Source organism: Falco biarmicus, chromosome 8 (assembly GCF_023638135.1).
Source record: "Falco biarmicus isolate bFalBia1 chromosome 8, bFalBia1.pri, whole genome shotgun sequence".
Lineage (NCBI taxonomy): Eukaryota > Metazoa > Chordata > Aves > Falconiformes > Falconidae > Falco > Falco biarmicus.
The window spans coordinates 25,165,647-25,189,735 of NC_079295.1; the positions used below are offsets into that span (position 1 = coordinate 25,165,647).

General features: G+C 36.9%; 1 protein-coding gene across 7 annotated transcripts in view; it reads right to left on the bottom strand.

The window, feature by feature from the left end:
- Nucleotides 1-394: 394 nt before the first annotated feature.
- Nucleotides 395-24,089, bottom strand: part of SLC4A10 (solute carrier family 4 member 10) — a 162,041-nt gene continuing 138,346 nt past the window's right edge. For 5 of the 7 annotated variants that reach the window (XM_056348877.1, XM_056348879.1, XM_056348876.1 and 2 more), the window contains 10 exons: nucleotides 22,197-22,358; nucleotides 21,839-21,952; nucleotides 21,184-21,345; nucleotides 18,166-18,417; nucleotides 16,188-16,256; nucleotides 13,332-13,505; nucleotides 12,559-12,681; nucleotides 9,061-9,128; nucleotides 7,323-7,439; nucleotides 395-2,708 (listed from right to left, as the gene is read on the bottom strand). In XM_056348877.1, coding sequence (XP_056204852.1) covers nucleotides 2,642-2,708; nucleotides 7,323-7,439; nucleotides 9,061-9,128; nucleotides 12,559-12,681; nucleotides 13,332-13,505; nucleotides 16,188-16,256; nucleotides 18,166-18,417; nucleotides 21,184-21,345; nucleotides 21,839-21,952; nucleotides 22,197-22,358 — 1,308 coding nt within the window. In that variant the 3' untranslated portion in view covers nucleotides 395-2,641. Of the gene's footprint in view, nucleotides 2,709-3,635; nucleotides 3,662-3,822; nucleotides 3,913-7,322; nucleotides 7,440-9,060; nucleotides 9,129-12,558; nucleotides 12,682-13,331; nucleotides 13,506-16,187; nucleotides 16,257-18,165; nucleotides 18,418-21,183; nucleotides 21,346-21,838; nucleotides 21,953-22,196; nucleotides 22,359-24,089 lie in introns of all 7 variants that reach the window. The other 2 variants (XR_008823484.1, XM_056348880.1) reach the window with 2 other exon arrangements.

Sequence of the window (24,089 nt, forward strand, 5' to 3'; positions counted from 1 at the left end):
TTAAATTGTATGACCTTCCCTATTGATCTGTAAAAAAACCCCAGCTACTGCTGCTTGGCCCACATCACCTCTCCCAGGAGCAAGAGGAACCTACTCATGACCAATAAATCAGAATTTAATTCCCAATCTCTTCCTGGAACAGGTCAGTTACGCACCATCTCTGACAGCCCACTTACTGTTAGTCAGACCAAGTACACCACCATCAGCTACGTACAGCAAGCCAGCACTGACAGCATTGCATGTTTCATTGAGATTCCACTTGGAAATGGAGCAGGACTGGGCTCTGCAACTCATTAATCTGTGAAGCACATTCAAGTTTCAGGTAGACATTTAAAATACTGTACCACATTGCATACTTTTTCTGGGTTTTGCGGTGTAAAAATAAAATTGAAAATTAGTTAGGATAAATATTTATTTTCACATAACATTTCTCAATTGTGAAAAACACAATAGTCTATTCACATGTACACATAAACTTTTGTAATAAATTACATCCAAGAAATTGAGTAATTTTGACCAGGAATATGAAATTAGAAGTAAATATAGCACTACATTTGCTTTATATTGTGTGTGATTTCAGAATGTTAAGATTAACATTGGAATAGCATTTAAATTCACACAAGAACAGAGTGACCGTTTTAAAATAAAACCACTCTGAAATACTGAACAGAAATACAGAATGCCATTGAATACACTGATTTCTTAATATTCTAAGAGTTGGTCAAGTGAAACTAATACATTTTGATTGTATATGTTATCTGTAACAAAGTCGGCAACATATTAAAACGCCACCAGGCTGCTTTCGGGACAAACAGAAGTACTGAACTTCTATACTAACCTTAAAACAATTGGAATCTTACATTTCATCATCAAGTACACAAAACAAAGCATTTAACTTTAATGCATCAGCATTTTTTTTCCTAAATTTACAAATACAAACATTGAATTAAATGTAAATCCTTCTTTGTAACCATGAGGTTTGGGTTTTTTCTCTCCATAAAAATGGCCTTTTAATGGGCTTCAATAATGCCAAGTCCAATTTAGAACAGTGACCCTATTAGTTTGCAGCAAAATGCAATTATCATGTATGGCTAAAGTAGTAAAACATACACACACTCACACGCACACAGACACTTAGAAGGATACTTTAAATGTACTGGATGTGAAAAGTTGTTTATGTAAGGTCTATGGAAAGATTATCACGTTTTGGGAAGCTGGGGAATGTAAGAGCCCTGTAGATGAGTTGTTATAAATATTAAAAGACTGTAATTTGTATTTGTAGGATTCAAAGTAATAGTGTAATAATAAGAGTTAGCTTTCATTTAATAATTTAAAAAATTATCTTTAAAAAGAAATAAAAATTAGTGAATTCCAAATAACAATAAAACTTTTGTTTGACATTTCTATTAATTTAATGTTATTCTTGCAGTCTTTGTTTTACACAAAAGAACCTGCTGAAGGATCAGGCAGTAACAATATCCATTATGAAAAATGTCTTTGTAATGGCTCTAAAGCCACATTTTACTTAGCAATGTTGTTTTCATCTTTTAATCACTATGCACTTGATGGAATAGTGAAGAGCTGTAGCAAAATCAACAGCAGGATACCCATTTAAGTATGATACACAGTCTCCGAAATGAAGAAGTTTACAGTTGTTAGTAGAGAGAGGACAATACAAATATGCCCTTTATGTGGCTGTATTTTAGGCAATAAAGAGGAAAATCATTGGGCAGGTAATATAACTGTATGTGGGGTATAATTAGTATCTACAAACTTTTTCCTATTATAAAATAATGGATGGATTAATGACATAATGCAATTTAGCCTACCACAGCAACATTCATACAATACAAGATACTGTAATCACAGATTGCATCTTAAGAAATACTGTACCCATGTTTCACATCAAGGGGTGTAATTTTGTTTTTCAGCTAAGGTGAGAGAATGTTTTAATATATATTTTTGTATTTTTATATATATATATATATACATATATGACTATGTTCCAGTTACATACAAATTTGAATATTAAATACACTGTATTAAATCAAGGAAAATCTCACAAATACAGAATCTGACCCTGCAATCCTCACGGCAAGAGTAATCCATGACTTCAAAGGGACAGCTTCAGAAGGAAAGGATTATCCTTGTTAGTTTGTTCACAGGGTCAGATCAGTTGTTACTTTAAAAACTTCTTTAATGTTTGCTTGTCAGTTTGGGTCTCCTGAAGTCATTTACTCAGGTGATTTAAAAAAAATAATAATAATTGGAACAAGTGTTTTCAAGTTCATCATGAATGAAGATTGTTAAGTATTTTCACACAGAAAAAGTAGCAAAATACAGTACAAACCTATTAACAGGAAAATTGAATTTGAAAGAAAATTTGTTTGTTAAATTTATGATACGAATACTGATAAATGGCCAATATCAGCAAAGAACATGAAGATTTTTTGCATTGGCTACTGCAGACTTTCACACAGATACTAGACAATGTAGACATTGATGAAATGAGACTAATATTGCACTACATTACCTGTGCTAGTTTGAGATGAAAGACAAAAGTTACAAGCTCAAATCATTTATATTTAGTGGTTGTGGCACTCCTTTCATTCATTTGTAAAAAAATTAATTGAAGTACACATCATAGACAAGTCTCCCGGTCAACACCTTTCCCTGAGTCAGCTTTCTTCTCTTTTCTGATTTCAGCACTAGGAAAAGAAGCAAAAATAGTTACAGTAGCACAATCATATATATTAATGATCTACCTGCAAACCAACACTGCACTGATATTTTAACAATTTTTCATGCTGCATAGCACAAACTGGAAAGCAAGTGAAAGTTTCTGTGCTGAATGGTGCAGAAGACATCAGACAGCATTTTAGTGACGAAGGACAAAGAAAACATAAGATGTACAGACACACAAGTCAGCCAGCATGCAAGCAAAGATACCCACTTTTTCATCTTTTTGGCAAATACAACTGTTAATTGATTAAATAATGGTAACGATAGAGTTCTCAGACAATACCAGCATTTTCTTAAATGGCACAAACAAGTGGTCGCAGCACGTATTTCTTGTCTTTAAAATGTAGTCTGTTGCTTGATGTACATTTAGAAGGAATGTTTCCGAACTAGAGCTGTGCAAGCCAATTTCCAACTGTAATATTTGGCTTTCAGTCTTGACTGGAGAGAGCAGGAGAAGGCTGCAGGGGCGGGGAGTGACAGTATTCCCCACTTCCAGCTTAATACATACTTCCTCGTGGACACATTTTAAGGAAGTAACTTTTTTTTAAAAAAAAAAAAGCTTGAAAGATCATACAAAAGCCATTATCACTAAGAACTCTGCTTCAGAGTTCTAATTTGGATTCACTTTTTTCCAGTTAAAACATGGTTGATTTGCCTACAGAAAGTAATATATGTGCAAAGCAGATGATTATTAATTTTTTTTGTGAAAAGGGTCCTAATTTATAACAGCGTAAATAAATAAAAAGTCATGTTCTTGCAATGAGTTTGTATCACAATACAAAAATGCAAAGAGGCTTCCACAACACAGGCAAATCAAGCCTTCAACAAAGAGTGGCAGGGTATTTAAAAAAAGATGGTTCTGAGAACAAACCTGTATCAAGCACATAACCTACCAGGTTTCATGGGAATAATTCCTTAACTAGAATGAATGAGAAATAGGCTGAGTTACACAAGGCTTAAAGAAAGCAAGATCAATTCTCAAATTCTTAAGGTGATTCATGCACAATTTTACAATCATCTGACATTTTTCTTCACATAAAAATTGCTTTAAGGATACAATTCAGTGCAGCCAAAGCTTACTTCTATGCCTATGGCAGCTTCCAGAGGTGTTAATGGAAATAGCTAAAGAATACCAACTTCTGCTGCTTCAACTGCCGAATCTGTCACCTTCTGTAGAACAGTGATAGAATTGGGTATGTTACATTTTCTGCACACAAAGGGTATGCAAACAAATTCTGGGGGCAGGGGGAAGGGTGGGGGGAAGTGAACTTAAAGTGCAGCAGCACAGCAGACAGAGAGTTACCTGTGCTTAGTAAAAGCAAACACTGAGGATGTGTCGTGCGCTTTACAGTCTATAGTATTTCCATGTTTTAGGTGCCTCTGTGATAACCAGGAAAGTCTTGCTTCTATTCAGGATTCAAATCTCTGAGTACCTCCTGCAGATGTAGGCTTTAATGCCTTGAGCAATTTGGCCGGGGGAAGGACAAGTCCAGTCTTTTAGCGGTACAACATATTAACCGGTGGATCTGTATGGGACTTGGGAGCTCTCTTCCTCCCTGCCAAGGGAGTAGTCTTAACGAGCCTGAGAAGGAAGGTTTGGGATGCAGGACTTGCATATTTTCAGGTAAAGTAAGGAACTCACACCATCTACAAAGTAGTAGATGCCTCTTTCTCCAGTACTTTAAAAGACCAGCTCTGACTACATTCTATACATGGTCAGATCTTGAAATTGCTATCTGAAGGGCTTAACACATTGTAAGCAAAGACAGGAATATTTAATCACATGTACCAAAGAGAGCTATGTTTCAGACAGGTGCCTTGGTGTTAAATTCTCCCAAGAGAGGCTCAGAAGCAGACCTTGAGGACCCTAGGAATTTTAATAATGAAAAATAAAGGTTGGAAAACTGTAAAGTTCAGGGGCCTCTATGGTTAGGCAACAGTTGACTAAGTAAATCCCATTTATAGCAAGTCCCCTCTTTAGATGCTTGAATGCTGTTATGAGTCTGGGATGGAACAACTGTCATGCACTGTGCTGCTTCACAGAGCCAGGGGCAGGGCAGAGCTTATGACAGATATTATCTATGCATCAGGCTGAGAAGTCATTTGTATAAACTTTCCTGCCAAAACTCTCTTTGGAGATGATCTTAGTTTATTATTGGCCAGTATTTGATTGCCAAGTCATTTCAGGATTTAATTAGTAAAACGAACTTCCAGATTTTATACATTCCAAAAATCACCCTATGCTGTTAATTGATCATTGCCTTACATAAAAGGCACTACATGAAATAATAGTACAGTATCATAATTTAATTGTCCCATTTAATAATATTTTGGGATATTAGTATAAGAAAGTAGACCTGACAACAGGAAAAGGAGTACTAAACACTTCTCTAGTTGAACTTCTAAAGGCATCAGTAAAATTAATTTCAAAACGAAGTGATTTCCCTCCCACCCACCCACCCCTATGGTAAGGTACCCTTCACTGAAGGGAGCTGACTAATGTAATACTGGTGACCTTGATCATTTGCAAAAATTATCCTTACAACTGCTACCATTCCAAGCTTTCTTTTTTCTCAGTACTTACCTAGGATTGAATTGTATCTTCATGTAATGATACATATCTTTAGGAATGTAATGTTTAACTATGTCTTTAATGTGATTTAAGATTAATGTTGTCTATGGTTTTGCTTCTCAGAAAGCAAGCCTTCCAGGTTTAAAGTTCTTTGAATCTACTTCTGTCTGAGAAACTGCGACAAGCTAAAGCACATGAAAAAGCACAATTTCAGATTCTTTAAGGAGTTGTTCCTTTACAACAGGACACTCCTACCTGAATTGGTAAAACCCGTGATCCCTTAGTGCCTTTTCGCCAGAGTTTTTGTTTTCATGAGCAAAGATACAAGAACAGATTGAAAATGACCTTCTCAGAAAATGCGTTTCTATTTTACTGCAGGGGAAAGGCAGAATCATTTTTTACCAATGCTGTCTGAGCCACAGTCTATGCGGATGCTCTTTGCTCAATGGATCTTTGAAAATTTCAGGTTAAAACAGTAAACATTAGCATAATCTGTCATACGATTAAAGAAAGCAACATCCATCAGAAAAATGACAACTACTGCACACCCCGTATGCAGTGGCTGTGAATGTACCATATCTGCTGCTTCTCTTTCTCCAGGCTTTCACAGGCTGGACAGCAGTAGGCACATAAGGTAAGAAAACCCGACTGTACATCCTTCTGCCATGCACCACACTGATTTCACTACGACAGTGACACTTTTCAGCCCATGTGTAGGTTGGAAGGCAAATAAGAACTACACTGCTATTTTGACTGTCAGTGAAATAGCATTAAAGCGATCACATTAGTGGGCTGCTCCATGGGTGTCTGAAATGAAGATTCTCTGGTCATGAGCTGTTCATCTTGTTTATGCTGTTTAGGGAAAGAAACAGCACTGAAAGGCAGCATGCCATTTTGAGGGGATAAAATAAAAAAATGTATTTCACTACATTTTTTCTCTAACTGCATCTTTTCACCGTAAAACAACAACTAGCTGTTTCAAACATGGAGCTCGTTATAAAACTAGATTTAGAAATGGGCAGAATATAATTTTAGGTTTTGAAAATGTCAAAGAATTAATGAAAAAGAATTCTAGGAATAAATTCAGTTTAACATTTATATATACTACATCTACAATTTCTATTTTTAATACACAATAAATTCCAAATTTTAATACTAAGGATTTTATTCCTACCTGCAATTTTTTTTCATTGTTTCCCAAAAGACTACGCAGAGTCAAGTCATTTGGGTTCCTAGGTGGCACCACTTTGAATTGGAAGATACAATCAAGGGAAAAATTGAGGGACAGGGTCTTACCTTTGGGGAATCAGGTTCTAGAGTGATTGGGGAAGAGGAGCTTATGACAGAATGTGATATGAAACAATTAAGTTGAAAATAGTTAAATTTAAAATTTATGGAAACAGGAAAATTCCTCTTGCAATCACACTGTGCTTGTATTTAACATTTTCTTATTCCCATAACAACTCTTTAGCACACATAAAACTTTGTTGCTTCATTTTACATTTGTCTGGACTAAAATTTAGAAGTATTTAACTGTTTTGAGTACAAGTGAAGTAGACAGAAAAATGAAAAGAAGTGATGCAATCTGAAAATTATATTCACTCCAAATATTAGTAGATTGCATTCAGAGTACTGGGTTCTTCATATAGGTATTTCCAGAGTAGTGATGACTACTTCTTTTTCAAGAGGAAAGAACAAAAGCAAGCAGAACAAACACAACAGCTGTTGTGCAATATCCAGGGGTAGGGTGGTGGTTCATTACACAAGCATCAGGCATGCTGAACTTTACTTTCCATGGTAGCATAGCTAACTAGCATGCAAATATTTGCAGTGGGGTTTTTTTTTCTGAATTTGTGTTTTGAGCTCCAAATACTGTGACTGGACATAAATAAAAGGAAATTTCAAGAAATAAAACTGCAAGATGTTAGAAATCTTTGTAATCCTTAGCAAAATATTCCAATACTGGTTTGACAACACCAATATATAAAGTATATAAAAGAATTCAAACCTTTTAGAAGGAAAGCTTGACTCCTTATCTTTTGCATTGTCTGAGGATATCAACAATGTCTTCCACACAGCAGTTTTTGCCATTTCATCAGAAATGTTTATCACAGATGGGTCATCTCTAGGCAAGAATAAAAGTAAATGCGCAGTAAAACAATGAGCGATCAGTCTTTGTCACTTATTAACTCTACAAAAGTCCATGAAAATGGATATGATGACAATAAGTAAGTGCAATGTTAAGAAATGTTAGTCTCTTAAAATGTCTTAGCACTTTAGTATTTTCCTCCTCCAACAGCAATTAATCAGAGTAACATCAATAAAATATATTGTGTCACTTCCAACTAACAGACAGAGAAAAATGAGGAACTGTGAACTTAAGTATCGCCCAAGATCTCACAACATGCCAGTGACATCATTGGACTAAACAAGAGTCCTAAGAGCTCTAACAGTTCTCAGGGTGCTTAATGCTCTGAAACTCCACCTGCTTTTAAAACAATTTTAAAAGCAATCAAAAGCCTTGACAAAGTCAAAGATTTAAGAGTTCTAATAAAAACACCCCAATTAAACAAGCTAATCGGTAGCTTTAAGCAGCATTTTGTAGCCATTATGCCCTTTGCTTTGCCTGGACTGCTCCAAATATGTATTCATACACTTAAGAAAAATAAAGTCTTAAAAGTTTTAAGGGCCTGCCTATACATTATTCCTGACCTCATGGTTTACATATGGCTTGACATTCAGCAAGCCCTCAGTAAACTTGTTTTCAGAGTGTTTTGGGGCACCGCTTTATCAACCAATGTCTTGACTCTTCTTTTTAGCTGTAGGACTGTGACTCTTACAGTACAGGAGGTCCGATATTATCCACACAACTCTACTTAAGTAAACACGCTATAGATAATAGAGATCATACCTCAAGATAAATTAAGCTAAGTATTGCTAATATAAAATAGAACAAAAAAGGTATGGACAGAAGATGAAAAGAACAGACCATTAGAAGTGTGATGAATCAAAATAAGAAATAGGCTGGGATTTTTCAGAGACAGTTACTTGCCTTAGGAGACATAAGGGTAACCATGTTAAAAATATAAGGATGCCACTCTAAGATAGTGTTCCTATGAACTCAAATTAATACTATCACCAGGTATTTCAAATCTTGATTAAGAACTTCCTTTCTGAAAACTGTAAATGAAAGTAAGTCCTTATGGGCCGGCCACATGCATTATTACTATCTATAAACATAGGTTTACATGGGGTTTTTAAGTCGTGCCAGCCCTGCATTATGCCTCACCTACCCTGGACAGCTTCTGATCCACTTACTATGTCACACAGATAGGATCTTAATCAGAATGTTTTAAAATGTAATACTGTAAGAATCTAGTTTTCCTGGGGTGTGTTCAAAACCTTTCTTGGGTCCCTGCTAGCATCAGGGTGAAGGATTTGACCTGCTCTACGTCTTCCTTTTGCACTGTGCATGTCAGAAGCAAAGGTTCATTATGAACAGCCTGATCCTGCAGGCTTGCCCAAGGGAAAACTTCAGCTTGTCCCTTGGGTGTCCTTTTCCTATGGGCTGTGAGATCACATCAAAAAACTAGAAAAGGGCTGAGCTTGTTAAATGCTGCAGTATATGGTTCAGTTCATCTATCTGTACCCTACTACCAAACATCCTCCAAGCATTAAGAATAAATATTGTGGCATGTGTATTTGTTTAATTGCAACTCACCTAAAAGAGGAAAGGTATATTTTACCTGTAATGTCCTTCTAGTGGTAACTGAACAGTCCCTTCCTCTTCCATTGCTAACATACTTTGTTCTTCCTAGAAGGAAAGCATTTAGACATGAGACAGGATATGGTGTTGTGAAAAGTGAAATTTATGTGCTTTGGTCCTCTTTCCATTTTCTTTAAGTATTTATTTGAATTTCTGAAGATACTTTTCAACTCTTTTAATTTAACATTTAAAACCTTCTATTTTAAAAGAAGTATCTTCACTTAATGGTATTTTTCAGTGTCAAATAAAGGAGACACCTGTAACAATAAAGACGTAAAATTAGTAACACTGAGTGAGCAGCTGTATGGTGAATTTAAAATATCATGCGTAACAGGATATATATATTGCAATGTTAATACCCAAAAACTAAAGAAGTAAAATTTAAGTTTGCACATATACTTTTAATACTGATAAAGTTTTATTGCAGTGAAAGGTAGGGAAACAAGACACCAAAATTAGTTTTAGCTTGAACAGGGAAACACCTTTTGAGAGTAGCAGGAAGTGAACTAAGAGATATATCTATCAAAAATCTTCTTGTGAAATAGTTACAAATTTTGAAATTCTATCTTAAGGGGAGGGGAGAATGAAACAACACCCCTCGAGCACCATGTCCTGCTTGAACAAAGAAAAACAAGTCTCTGTCTTTCAGACATCATTGCAAGGCTCCGCAGGAGGATTCTCAAGGTTCACACCCCTGTTAGGTAAGGAAAGCCACAGCCAGGAGGTTAACATGCCTTCACATGAATGTAACCATCAAATCCTGCCCTAAACTGATGCACTGTGCGTATGTGAGCGTAACGGGCACACCAAGACCTCCACATCTTTCCTCCCTTTATTAGATGGCTTTGTAACAGTTTACCCTGGTGCCTGTTTGAAAGTGTGAGCTGGCTCTCCCAAAAAGAGGGCTTACCATTTTCTGGCAGGTGAACCAAAACCCCATATGCATCACACACACTGGTGAGATGGTACTAGCTAGAAGAGCCAGTACAATTTTCCAAAACAGTAGAATTTGAATCCTCTCTGCACAGCAATTTGCTTCTTAAATGTTTTACTATTACAACTATTTTAAAAGTCACAACATTTTTTCCTCCAATTGGGTGAAGTCACTTTGTTCATTCCAGTCTCAGAAAGACTTAATTGATTAACATCAAAGTGGCTTCCAAAAGAGGTCTGTGAGGAGAAGGCATATATAATATCTGCTATAAATGTACAAAGCCTTGGAAAAACATGGCCTAAAAATATAAAAACAACTTAAGTGATGAAATTAGGATCCAATCAAATAAGTTTCAGATCTTGTCAACTGTATTTCTGAATATTCTTGTGGGTAGAATACTTCTATTTTTAAAAGCCGTGTGATAGCAACTCTCCAATTAATTCCTCAGGCTACATGTCAGAAGTTTTATTACTAGTTAATTTTGTCATTTCCAGGCTTCACAGCTTCATAAGTTTTTGACAGTTGAACAGTTTTAATAATAGCTCCAAATATTTAGAAATGCCAAAATATGTAAAAATAACCTCTCAAAACAGACAGTGAATGAAATAAGGTAACACCAGTAGATTTTCCCATTTTTGTTTTCTGATGCCATCCTATCAAGCATGGGAAGGAAAGTGACATATAACCAAAACATAAGGATAACAAGGAATTCTTTCCAATAACCAGACCCACAAGAAGAGAGCTACCTTGGTTACTTTTGGTTACTCTGAGTTGTGATGACAACAGATACTGTGCTGAAATGACTCTCCAGTTGTCTGCTTTGATTCAAGGGGAAAAACAATGACTCACGTATTTTGATTTCAGCCTGGTAGTTTTACAGGCACATAATAAATAGAAAATAATCACCATGATATTTATCACCTAGGTAAAACCTTTTCCCCCAAACTTATTCTATGAAATAAGTTGAACGTGTCAAGGAAAGCAAAGTTACAGTTCTCCAGGTTACAGACGAGGCAGTGAGTTGTCAAAGGTCACATATGAATCCTAAAGACAGAGAAATCTAGTTTTCATAGTTACATGTTCAAATTGTTAGCTCATGTCCTACTTCTGCAAATAGACTTACCAATGAGAATCCTCACACACACCATTTCACTGGTCTCAGATTGCATCTCAGGGCATCCCCAAGGATAAATTGCTGATTTATCCATTCACATTTCCTAGTTTTTGCAGTACCCTTGTACCACCAAAAGGTTATGTCTCACAGGTCCTGGACTTTTCTGCAAAGGTCTTCAGGGCATCTTAAAGGTCATATGCACAACTGTCTCAGAGCACTCCTGCCTAAAAGTGACCACAGCCTACCAAACCCACATGGCATTACCTGCACCTTCACCTCCCAGTGCCGCCACAGCCTCACACCACACTACTATTCAAAAGTGCTGATGGAGGGCACACAACTGCCATTGAAAATAACCCGGCACCAACATATGCTACCTACTGCTCCTGCAGTTAGTGTTTCTCCGTCAAGACTTGTCCCTCATTTATTTGGGCCCAGTGCTGAGGTTCCATAACACCTGACACTGATCAGGTGGCTGATACCAGGGACAAAGGACAAAGACCTCAGTCCCTTACACATAAAGTTACTTTGTATTCCCACAGTTTTATATGTAATTCAACAAGCAATTCATGAAGCAGAGATTGGATAAAACCACTATCAAATAGATGCAAAACTGGTTAGAAAGCTACAATCAGAAAGATCAGTGTTTCGCTGTCAAAATACAGGAACGTTTTGAGTGGAAATGTGTAAGAATCTGTCCTGTATCAAGTTTATTAGAAATGATCTGAAATGCATGTTCTTTGAAAGGAGACAAGGAACCCAGATCCAAAACAATCAACTGGGTGGTAATGCCACAGGCTGTAAGTAGAAGTCTGAGGATTTGGTTAACAGGGGTGAGCAGTGTCACTGACCTTCTCATTAGAAAGTGGAAGTAAATTGTTTCTGCAGTAGCAGAAGGAAAATGCCAGCCCAGTGTGTAATAGGGATACTGCACAGGTTTAGGACACTGCTGAGCGGAGAGGGCACAGGGTGATGGCATGTGACCCATGTATGGCTCATATATAGCTGGGACATGCCATGCCCCTTAAATTCTGCACTGCTCTCTTCAGCATCTCCAGCAGGGATGAGACCAGGCCCAACGCAGCATCAAAGTGCCCCCGGCATCTGTGGGCCTTCCTACAGACAGGCTCATCCCTGCACATCATCACCATCTGAGTGGGTCTCTGGAACAATCCCCAAGAGCACTGCAGATACTATGTTACATGACAGTATGACAGCATAAGAATCTTCATAGACATTCCCCCCAAGCCTATTAAATTCGTAACCTTAAAAGGACTTACATAAAATACAACAATATTACACTTTGCATACTGTTAACAAGGCTGTCTGTTGCATGGAATATGCCTTGTTTACAGAATTTTCTCTAAATGTCTAAAGGAAAAACTGATAAAGTGCTACACACCAAAAAAAACCCTGAAACCATGACCCACCTCTTTCTCAGCATCTTCCAGTTTCTTTTTCTTGCTCTCAGGCATCAAATCATCTAACCAGCTGAGCTCCCGCTTAGTAAAAAAGAAATCCATGAGTTTTCGGACAAATACCAAAGCTAGAACCTGTAAAGATATAAATTCAATTAATTCAGGAAGTTATTTTCTGCTTAATTAATTGAAGCAAGTAAAACTGACAAATATGCTTGTAGAGGAATCAAAAGTGACTACAGTTTAAAGCTAGAACTTTAGCCTTTAATTTGGGTAGGCCAACAGCCGGTTTTCCTTTGTCCAGATAAGTACAGCTTGAAGCATTTAACAATCACTGAGGTATCTTTTCAGGTAGTGAAATAATGAGTGAGATCACTTAAGCAGCAGAACAGATTCTTCTTTTATTTCCAGCAAGACACAGATCAGTCAAGCTCCTCAGTACAATGAAAAATCTTCCTTAATGAATGAATGTTCTTTCTGTAAAAGGATTATGCACTACTCCTTAAATAAAAACATAAAATATTTATTTTAATATTTTTTAAAGAATTTTCCCTAAGACAATATACAATTGGGCTATCCACACATATAAACAGAATGCAACCTAGACTCAAACCAGAGGTCTATGTAAAATTTTTCCTTACTTAATATAGTATGAATTGTCCTTGAACACTGAATCAAAGCTATATTGTAACTACCTGCCCACAATTATTTTTTTTCCTTCAGTAATAATTATCCACAAGTGAAAAGAGATTAAATTTTAGAGGAAATAAAAAAAAAATTCATACCATCATAGGAAAGACAATGGCAGCTCTTGAAACCTTTATAATCCACAGAAGCACAAGACAACTCAGCTGAATTACAGTGAAGAGATGGACCTTTCTAAGAGGAACATGCCTCAGATAAATAAAATCTGGCTGATGCTTTGCAGGCATCCAGAATAACTTTATCCTGTCAAAAAGCTGAAAGAGGAATTTTAAAAAGTTTGCATCAAAATGAGCTGTAGGTTCATCTATGCTGACATTCACGCACTGCCTAAGAGATCCTGAATATCCTAAGAATCTGACTTGTTATTCTAAAGGCAAAAACTGCAGAAGTTCAGGAGCACAGAAAAAGACTACCTGGGTTAGAACCACGAGCCTATACTAGTCCAACAGTGGTAAAGGACTCATCTGATCTCTGGTTGAGCCACCAGATTAAGAATGAAAATCCTATTAAGTCAAGTTTAATTATTTGGTTAGTCATACTTCTTATGTTCCTTTCAATTTTAATACAGATTTGTCTCCCTAGGTATTTCTATTGCAGATGTGCCGAGATGCTAAATTACATTCTGTATAGTCATACTCCTGGAAACATTCTGCTTGTAACTGCTTAATATGTTACACACAAAGAAAATAGTTACTTTAAAATAGCACTGCTAAGATTCAAGTGAAGAACTCTTGAAGTTTGGTGAAGCCAGGCTTCAAAGTAAGACTTCAAAGCAGATGTGAATCAACCATGAATCAACCTGAATGGAAGCCGGTTGAGCCTATCGGGCACGTGCACTATTACACTGCCTCTCTGATACACTCTGAGCTTTGTTTTTCAACAACTGAGCTATGCTTCCTTTAGCACACAAAAAGCTGATCATGGAGCGATCTCTTCAGTTTTATCTCCTGTGGATGAGGATGAAACACTTCTTTTTTTCCTTGTTTCTTCCCCAGTTTACTTCACCAGACACTTTATCCCAGGCTGTTTTCTTTTCCCTATTGCGCTTTCTTCACAAAAGCAGGAACAGCAAAACAAAAGCAAAACAAAAGCAAAACAAAAGCAAAACAAAAGCAAAACAAAAGCAAAACAAAAGCAAAACAAAAGCAAAACAAAAGCAAAACAAAAGCAAAACAAAAGCAAAACAAAAGCAAAACAAAAGCAAAACAAAAGCAAAACAAAAGCAAAACAAAAGCAAAACAAAAGCAAAACAAAAGCAAAACAAAAGCAAAACAAAAGCAAAACAAAAGCAAAACAAAAGCAAAACAAAAGCAAAACAAAAGCAAAACAAAAGCAAAACAAAAGCAAAACAAACCCAAAACAAACCCAAAACTAAAGGAACCAAAAACTCCACAAAGAATGCCAGAAAGCCAACTGCCATACCATTCGGAATGTACCTGAGAGGTTTTTGTTTTTCAGACCTGTTTGGGCACATACTGACCTGAGACATTGCATAAGCTGCTATGGCACAGTGATGATGGTGATGCACCATTTCTCCCTGCATGGATGAGCCATGCTATATTCACACAGTCTTCAGGAATTTCAAGTTTCAGGAATTTTTATTGAGCATGTGCAAACTGCATTTTTTTAAAGGCTTATAATTTGGCCAGATTTGAGCAGTTTTCTTTTTCACAGAAACAGCAAAAAGCACATCCTCCCACAAAAGCCATCTTATCAAATCTCAATTCCTTGTCCCAGCTTGGGGGAGGGAGGAAGGGAGGGGGATGCTATCACTTTTCCAAGTCAAGATAGCCAGATTTTAGCATGCCTTAAAAACACTCCTCAATAGTGTACTTTCTCATACCCTCGTTCTAAGAAACAGCTGAACCATATTAAGTTGAAATTATCTAAACCTCAGTAAAAGACAAACTACACTTCTGAGAATATCAACCCAAATGGTAAGAGTTAGGCAGAATTATGAGTCTCTTAATAGAAAACATCAGTCAAAAAATAAGAGATGTTGCCAGCTTTGCCTATACATAATAGAGGTAAAAAAACCCCACAACATTTTTAACTCACAATCAAAAATTTAAACATAATGAAAGAAACAATCAGGCATTTTCTTTGCTCTTTCACAACCTTTTGTGCAGTGTAATTCACATTTTCATCATGTGGTTGTTCTTTCCCAGCTGTGTTGGAAGATGTATCAATACCTCAACTATCAATAACAAAGGCACGCTTGAAAATCTGAGCGTTTGTTTCAGATGGGCTATAAGATTTGACACCATGCCATTTAACATTGCAGTCATCCAGCAGAACTGGTACACGGGGTACCGTTACCAACCTGACCTGAACGCTGGAGCGCCTGGCTTCCGCTGGGGGCTCCTATTGCAGGCCACTGCAGGGGTGCTGCCCTTCCACTAGACATGCCCTTCATCCCTCAGGCCAGAAATGAAGTAGCATGTGACTTCCCAGCTGTTCCACTTCCCTGCCTGGGGCATTTATTTGCACAGGAAGTATCTTTACATCTCATCTTCGTTAATTTTAGGGCATGTTAGCCAACAGCCTCATATAGGCAAAGTTCAAGATCAACCTTACCACTACAAAGGCACTAATTTGGAAGCTAAAAAGGCAGCAGGCAAACAAGTGAATGGGGAGGCAGGGGAGAGGGAAGAGCTCCTGCTAGTTGTTACTCAGTTTTTAGGCTCAGCCAAAATTCCCTTGTTAACAAGGGAGACCAGAAAAATCGGCACCTAAAAAATAAAAAATTGGAGCACATTACCTAAAGGGAATACTCGATTTAGACAGAATCCATTTTCATTTTTAAGCCAGTCACTTTCAAGAATGTAAGGTTGCCAACATTCCTTTAAGATTATACACAAAAGATAATATAATAAGAATAGCTACACGTTTTATAGAAAGCATCATCATTAACACACTTCATAAATCCATTTTACCTGAATTCCCTTTAGAGATGAAGCACCCATGTAAAGAAATACTCCATAAAGTACTGGCATTGGAATAAACTGCACAAACAAGCAGAGAAAGGGAAGAGCATATTAAATACCATTTAACAATTTTAAATGCTTCTAGAAAGACATTCTAAACAGTTGAAATTCAAAGTGCCATATGCCTGCATTAATCAGACAAGTTGTAAATTCAGAGTCACTCAATTACAAATTAATAATTTACTCAGAGTATAAAGCAAAAGAAGAATCTGGCTCTACAATTTTGTTTTCCTCACAAAAACATTGCCAGTTATTACAATATACTTTATTCACTATTAATAAAATTAACAGAACTACATGAAAAATGAAAGTGTTTGATATATACTTAAATTCTTTACTTGAAAGAATGTTCAGGAGAGCATCTGAATAGTAAAGCTATAATCCTCAGAGAAATGTTCAAGACATACACAAAATACTTCATACTGCTAAAAGAAATGTTCTGTTCTGTAAGCATTTAAAAACGGGTGAATTACTTTTATGGAATTATTTTGTAAGACACTATTTTAAATGTTCAGGCTCCCAGTATACAGTGTGTAGGTAAAGGATATTTCCATAGATAAATACCTATTCTAAATACCAAATACACAAAACGCGTGTTCTGTGTGTTTTCAAACCATGCTGGTTTTGGCTGGGGTAGAGTTAATTTTCTTCCTTTTTACTAGCATGGGGCTATGATTTGGATTTGTGCTGGAAACGGTGTTGATAATACAGGGATGTTTTAGTTTCTGCTGAGCAGCACTTACACAGAGCCAAGGCCTTTATCTGCTCCTCACCCCACCCCACCAGGCAAGCAGGCTGGGGGTGCACAAGAAGCTGGGAGGGGACACAGCCGGGACAGCTGACCCCGACTGACCAAAGGGATATTCCATACCATGTGATGTCATGTTCAGCATATAAAGCTGGGGGAAGAGGGAAGGGGGGGACGTTCGGAGTGATGGCATGTGTCCTCCCCAGTAACTGTCGTGCATGACAGAGCCCTGCTTTCCTGGAGGTGGCTGAACATCTGCCTGCCGGTGGGAAGTAGCGAATGAATTCCTTGTTTTGCTTTGCTTGCCTGTGCAGCTATTAATTACCTATTAAACTGTCTTTATCTCAGCCCATGAGTTTTCTCGCTTTTACTCTTCTGATTCTCTCTGCCATCCCAGCTGGGGGGAGTGAGCAAGCAGCTGTGTGGTGCTCAGTTGCCAGTTGGGCTAAACCATGACATAAAGTGAAGGTTTTATGGTATATGTATTATGCATAATACAATACTACTGGGAAGTACAAGTTTTAAGGGCTTATTGCCTTCACTGTGAATGAAATCTATATTCTTATCCTACTGAAGCTAGTGGCAAAACTCTCATTGATTTCACAGAGGCCAGATAATTCTTAAAAAGAGTAAGTATTATGTCTATAGATGGTATTAATAATGCATATAACTGGACACCCAGTTTCAGGACACTGGTGAGCTGTCGTAAGTATGCAGGGAGCATGAGAGTATCTTCATGTTCATTTCCAAGAAAGGAACCATAGAACTTCTCCAGCCACTGTGAAAATATTTTTAAATAACACAGAAATCACAAAATGTTTTTAAATTTTCTCAATAGATTTACTTACAGGTGTAATTTAGCAAGACTATTTCATAATAATTTGCTTTGGGCCCAAATTGTAGACAAAGGGTCAATCTTCATATACTACAGGCCAATGACAGAATACCCTTTGACTTCAGTCAGGCCAGATCTCCATTAGAAGGTTTTTGTTTTAAAAATATTAGATATCCCTAGCAATTTTATTATGCAAAATTAGAATTCTGCTTTAGATTATCATTGTGTAACATTATGCTAGTTAGTAACGTGCCTGGAAAGGGCACTCATTAAATAATACAGTAACAACAGTGAAATGTTCGGTGCAGTGCAGTATTTAGCTTTTCCTTACTTCCCCAAATTACCTTCAGGATACTTGTCAAAAAGACGGATGAGCCCATAAGGATAAAAATCATGAGCCCCGTGACTCTCTGCTCCCGGATTCCAAGAAATTTTGGCTGCTCCCCGGGAGCGGAACACTCAGATTCCAGTTTTAAGCTATTCACGTGTGAAATGGAGAGGACAGTGGCTGCAACAAACCACGGCAATCCCATGATAGAGCACACTCCAAGCATGACTGCCACCATGAGTAGGTCGAGATGGTATCCGCATCCTTTCTGTTAAAGAAAGTAATGACAGCAAGAAGATACAAAATGGCATCTGAATTAAGGAGAACGCTCCTGGCAGGCATTCCTAATGAACCATTAGAGACTTTTTTTAAAAAAAAAAAATCCTTTTAAAAAAAGGACTTGTAGCAAAAAATAGCTTTCTCCTATGTGTTACACATAGGTTGGGTCAGCAGTGATGGCAAACTGGTTATCTAAGGGGAATTCCTCCTAGTTCACAAGAAATGCTTCACTTCTTGCTTAGACTCATTCCAGTTATGAGTTAAGTGTATGTATCATAAATCTACTTTAAAATGGGCACCAAATATCTTTTTTTACTTTTAGAGATACTAGTAGGACATTGGAAACTACACACATTTTCTGTTTTAACTAAATCTCTTCTGTGGATAACAGTAAGCAGAACATCCAGCTGCAGTGCCAGCTTTCCGCTGCACTAATCTTAATAGACACTCCATCCATCCTTACACAGGAGGCAGAAAAATATGTATTTTGATTCTTTCCTACACAAAAATTTTTAAGTTAACATTTGCAAAGTCAGTTTATGCTATAAACGGCCATAAAACCACATCAATCCTTGTAAAATTTTTATGGATGGTTAAATTTTCACTAACATACTTTCGTCTTAGAACAGAGGCCTATAGATTAATAGAAATTAAATTATAATTAAGTTATACATTAAACTATAATATTCATCATCATGTACTGTTTTACTGGTTTCCCTATTCAATACTTAAAAGCAGTATCAGAAAAAAAATTATATGAACAGTCAGTACAAAACCTTTGGGTCTGGATCATCTCTGTAGTAGTCAAATACCCTGTAAATTTACCTACAGGAGGATGTTCTTTGCTTTTGTAGTAGTTGAGAAAACTCCCTGGTAAAATCTCAAGATATATGTAAAAACCTGCAAATACAACCTGTGTTTGGAAACGCCCAATGTTCTGTATCAATTGTGGTCATATAGATATCTGTTACCATAGCTGAGAGGGAAATTTCTTTTCAATTTTTGGAAAGTATCCAGGATCACTGTGCAGCTGCAAGCAGGGGCTCAAGCTATTTTCCTTTAAAAAGTCAGGTAATTAGTCATCTCCACAAAATTTTGCAATACAACAACAAATCCACTGTCACGGTCTGATGAAACAGTGATGCTCATGCAAACAATGTGAATATGTTGAACTGTAATTTTGCCTGTAAACCCATGCAAATGCCTTTTGACATAAAAAAAGTAACTAAACTAAACTTGGAAGGGTTTGCTACAGAGACTGCCAAAAGCTGAAATGTGCACTATTCAGAATTTGCTATGGGAAGTATAAAAAAAGAGGGGAAAACGAGTTGGAAGCAAACAAATCATTTCTTTCTGAAGACAACTTTTACTTCTAAAATGGGAAGCGTCTGGGTTTATGAAAATGTAAGCCACATATCAAAATGAAAATGCCATCTTATTTGCTTACATTATTTAAAAAGGGGAATTCATATAAAGTCAAGAAAACTGAAAGAATCGACTCTAGCAACCTTCCCTCACTCCCCAAAAGTGCTTGAGTCTTATCTCCAAGGCACATCTTGACAAACTCAGAGATGTGTTAAACACAGATATTAGTTACATGCACAATGCACTCAGAGAAAGAGTTTAATTCTAAATCTTAACAGAGACACCTTTTTTTACCTTCTGACACATTTATGAGGAATGTATCTGCTAATGCATACAGAATCCGAGAGCATTTCCTCACATTCATACATGATCTGAGGAACCTGACATATGGGAAGAAAAGGAAGCATAGCAACAGGTGATGCTACACCAGACCCCAGCAAAACTAAAATGCAGCAAGACAAGGGGGCAGCCAGGAGGACCATCTGACTCCCAGATGCCAGTGCTGAAAAAACACATTCCAAAGCTTGGCAGCAAATTCCTGCATCTGTCAAGTTAACCACATGCAATGCTATGGATTGACATGAAGAGCCAGGCTGACAAAGAGGGCAAAAAAAGAACATATCAAATGTCACAATCATCCAAGAAGAGGCAGTGCAAAGTGAAGGTTGTAAATGCATTTGCTAAAGTGACTTGGGATTGGATTGCTGCTTATTAAAAGTATGTCAAAAAAAGCCTAAGCTCGCTGCATATACATGTACAGAAACCTGCTGCTAGATTTTGCCCAACAGTTTTTCAGAGGGGTGATGTCCCTTTTTCTCTCTCCATCTGTAGGCAACTAAAGTGTTAGAGAGCAGAGCAGGATGTTGTCCTATGTTGTTTTAGGAACCCATTGTGCCTCTAAAGCTCAGTTTTATTCTGTTCCCTTCTTCAAGATAGGAAGGGCATTAAAAAGAAAAATGTGTAGAACCACAGAGAAGGATCAAGAGAGGAAAAAACAATCTTAAATACACGGTAACCTCTGAATAGTTTTGCAAAATCAAAAAATCCAGTCCAGTAGAACAACACTGTCAGTATCTGAAGAGGCAATTAATATTACGGTACTTAAGGTAATTGTTAACTTCCAGATTTTTTTATTTAAGTGAATGGGTATCATACTTCTAATAAAGCATAGAGAATAAGCATTTTCTTGATTCAGAATCTCTGTTCCAAATTACATTCATAAAGACTTCTGCAAGGCAGCAAATGACTGACACAGGGCTCAGATACTCCACAGACTAGTAGAGGAAAAGCATAACAATTTAAAGGGGTGCTACATAAGGTGTAATAAACCAGCATACTCTAGTAGATGAAGCAGAAAAAGACAGTAAAAATGTAACTTTTGATGGAATACCTTTAGTTTGTGTTCTTTCCTATTGATAATGACAGCCGTGATCTGCTGGTCCATAAAGATAAGGATAGTACAAAGCAGGGCTGGAATTACAGCAGCTATCACTGTCCACCAAGGATTTGGCCCCAAAGGAGTAATAAACCAGCCACGATCATCTCTGGTGGGCTATAAAAAGTCATGCATAACCAGTCAGAACTCTAAGGATTATTTACAGTTCAACTGTACAAGAATACATAAGAAAACATTACTAGATTATGTTTTCCTTTAAAATCAATCTATGTAAGAGCACAGAAAAATGCTAGAACTTCCTATGATAGCAGAAAGAGAAATTACATATAATAAAATCATCTGGGATATTACAGACTTGGCTGTATTTGATACAATGAGCCCAGAATTTGGAAGGAGCCCCCCAGAACATTACATTAGTCTAGGATTTGGGTAATTGGAGCTGTGTTCATCCTCACACAGAAGACATTAGGAAGCATGAAAGAGCCTGACGGGAGAGGCTCACTTACATGGGCCACTAATCAGAGGTTGTACTTGGTGAGCATGAAAAATTCAGAATACTATCACTATTTCCTGATGATAAAAAAAATAATAAACCCACTATAGCACCTACTTTGTCAAAATAATAAGGCAGTACAACTTATCAAATTACCTTAAAAGCATTTGGAACCTGAAGTTTTGGTGATGGAATCCCAATGGCATAGTCAATTAAGACCATGGACAAAATAGTGAGAAAGACAGCAAAATCGCTGACAACAGATCGTACCTGCAATTATTGAAACAAAAATTTTAAATAAAACATTCATGTATGACTTAGGATTTCTTTTTTCTTCACTGTTTCAAGCCACTTTGTGCTTACAGCTAAAATCATGCTTATTCTGATACAATTTTCTAACAGAGAAAAGATGCAGTGTCCACTTCACCAGCAGTTAATTAAATTTGCAAGGCAGATGGGATTCATGCTTACACATGACTAATGACAACTTCTGACTTAAAAAAACAGCACACACCTTTGTTGGGAAGTATCGACTAGTTTTGAACTGCTTCAGTGTGGATGACAGCGTTACTGTAGAAAAGAATAAGATGACAGACCAGAAGAGGACGTCGGGAACATAAGGGCCGTGATGACCGCAGGCTCGTCCAACAAACTCTCCATGGAACTTTTTACATTCCTATCAGGGAGAGCAAAGTAGTAGTGTTCTAAAAAATATCTATGCTTACACATATTTTCTTTCAAATTGCTTCCTTAAATTGCAAGCAGATTGTATTACTAGAAATAGTAAAATCATTTTTCTATATTCATTCTTTTAAAAATTAAAACTCCTAATATTTGTATCTAGTCTGCATGCAAAACTCTCAAACCCTCAAAACAATCTCTTTTTTAACCCGTATTAAATTATGAAGTCGCTAAGACATACCATAAAGGCATTAATATAAAACCAAATTTATTTCAAACTGAACAAGTAAACATACTTACTTTCTGTTTACAAACACAGATTTGCACTTCTAATTCCTTCGAAGAGAGGAAAGTGAGGTTCAAAAGCTACCAAGAGAAAGGCTGCTCCTGGTGCATTCTCAGTAACTGATTTTTTGTTTTACCTTCGCAGCCAAGCAATTCAAGAAAAAGCTACTTAGAATGTACACTATTAGCCTAAAAGGAGACCAACACATTTAATACCACATGGGGGCAGCACATTCCACAAATTATCTTTTTCTTAAAAAAAGTGATCAGCTAAAATGCACCAAAATTCAAAATCCATAATATTAATTCTACCCAACATACTATATGATCAAATATGCACATATACTAGAAAACATGTCTAGTAATTCTCCAGTACTAGTAATTCTCCAGTACCATCCTTAGTTGTCTAAAATCAATCGTGTTCCAAGGTAACAAACAGAGAAATAAACAGCTCTAAAAATGTGAGCTGCGAGCTCTGGACTCACAGTCCTTTCTTTCTCCTTCCCAAATCCCTCCACACTTACTAAGTAAAAACAAACATAGCACTCAGAATCAAGAGATTCCAGGCAGCAATATCCTGCCAGATCAGGATCTTTTAGTATCAAATGATCTGGGTCATTAGCTCATCAGACTTACGTCACAATACTGTGGCTTGACATGTTACGAGAAACTTTGGCTTTGAACAAAAGCTGGCTTGGAAAAAAACCAGTTGCTACTTGATGACTCTGACACAAAGGAGTGCGAAACTTTTAATACTGATATAGCAGTAAATCTGGGATAAATATCATGCACTTTGACATGAAATATAGGTTTCAGGTGGGGAAAAAATTTTTCAGGAAATTCCCAAGATTCTGGGACATCAAACAGAGAACTAGTCCTGGCCTAAGCTAGACCTTGATGTTGGTACAGCACAAGCATGACTTTCATCATACACCTACTGAAAATTATTTTGTCACCATCAGAATAAACACTTTGCTCACATTGATTTGGTCCTAGATAGGGGAAAAAAAAAAAAAAAGTTGGTCCTACTGTTGTTTCAAAGAGAGAGCGCCAATCTAGATCTTCAGAAACTTGAAACTTTTAAATCAGACACATGAAACAACAGGAAGAAATGAGCAGTAAAAAAGGCAGTGGGCTGAGACTGACCAAATATGTATAGACAACTAGGTCTAACCTTTTACTGCAGTTCTCTAGAACAGGAGAATTGAAGTTTCCTGATGATGTTTGCAAGAACTAAATACAAGAACGTATGAAAAATTGCAGTTATTTCTTTGACAACTGTAGGCATTCATGGGAAAAGTTGGTCAGTTATACTGCTACCCGTGTAAACCCAAGTTTCAGTAATAAGCTTTCACAGAAGTTTTAAAGGGTTTTATATAATGCAGCTGATCTTTTACATTTATAGTTAAAACAAAATCTGTTATTTTAAATCTCCTCGGCT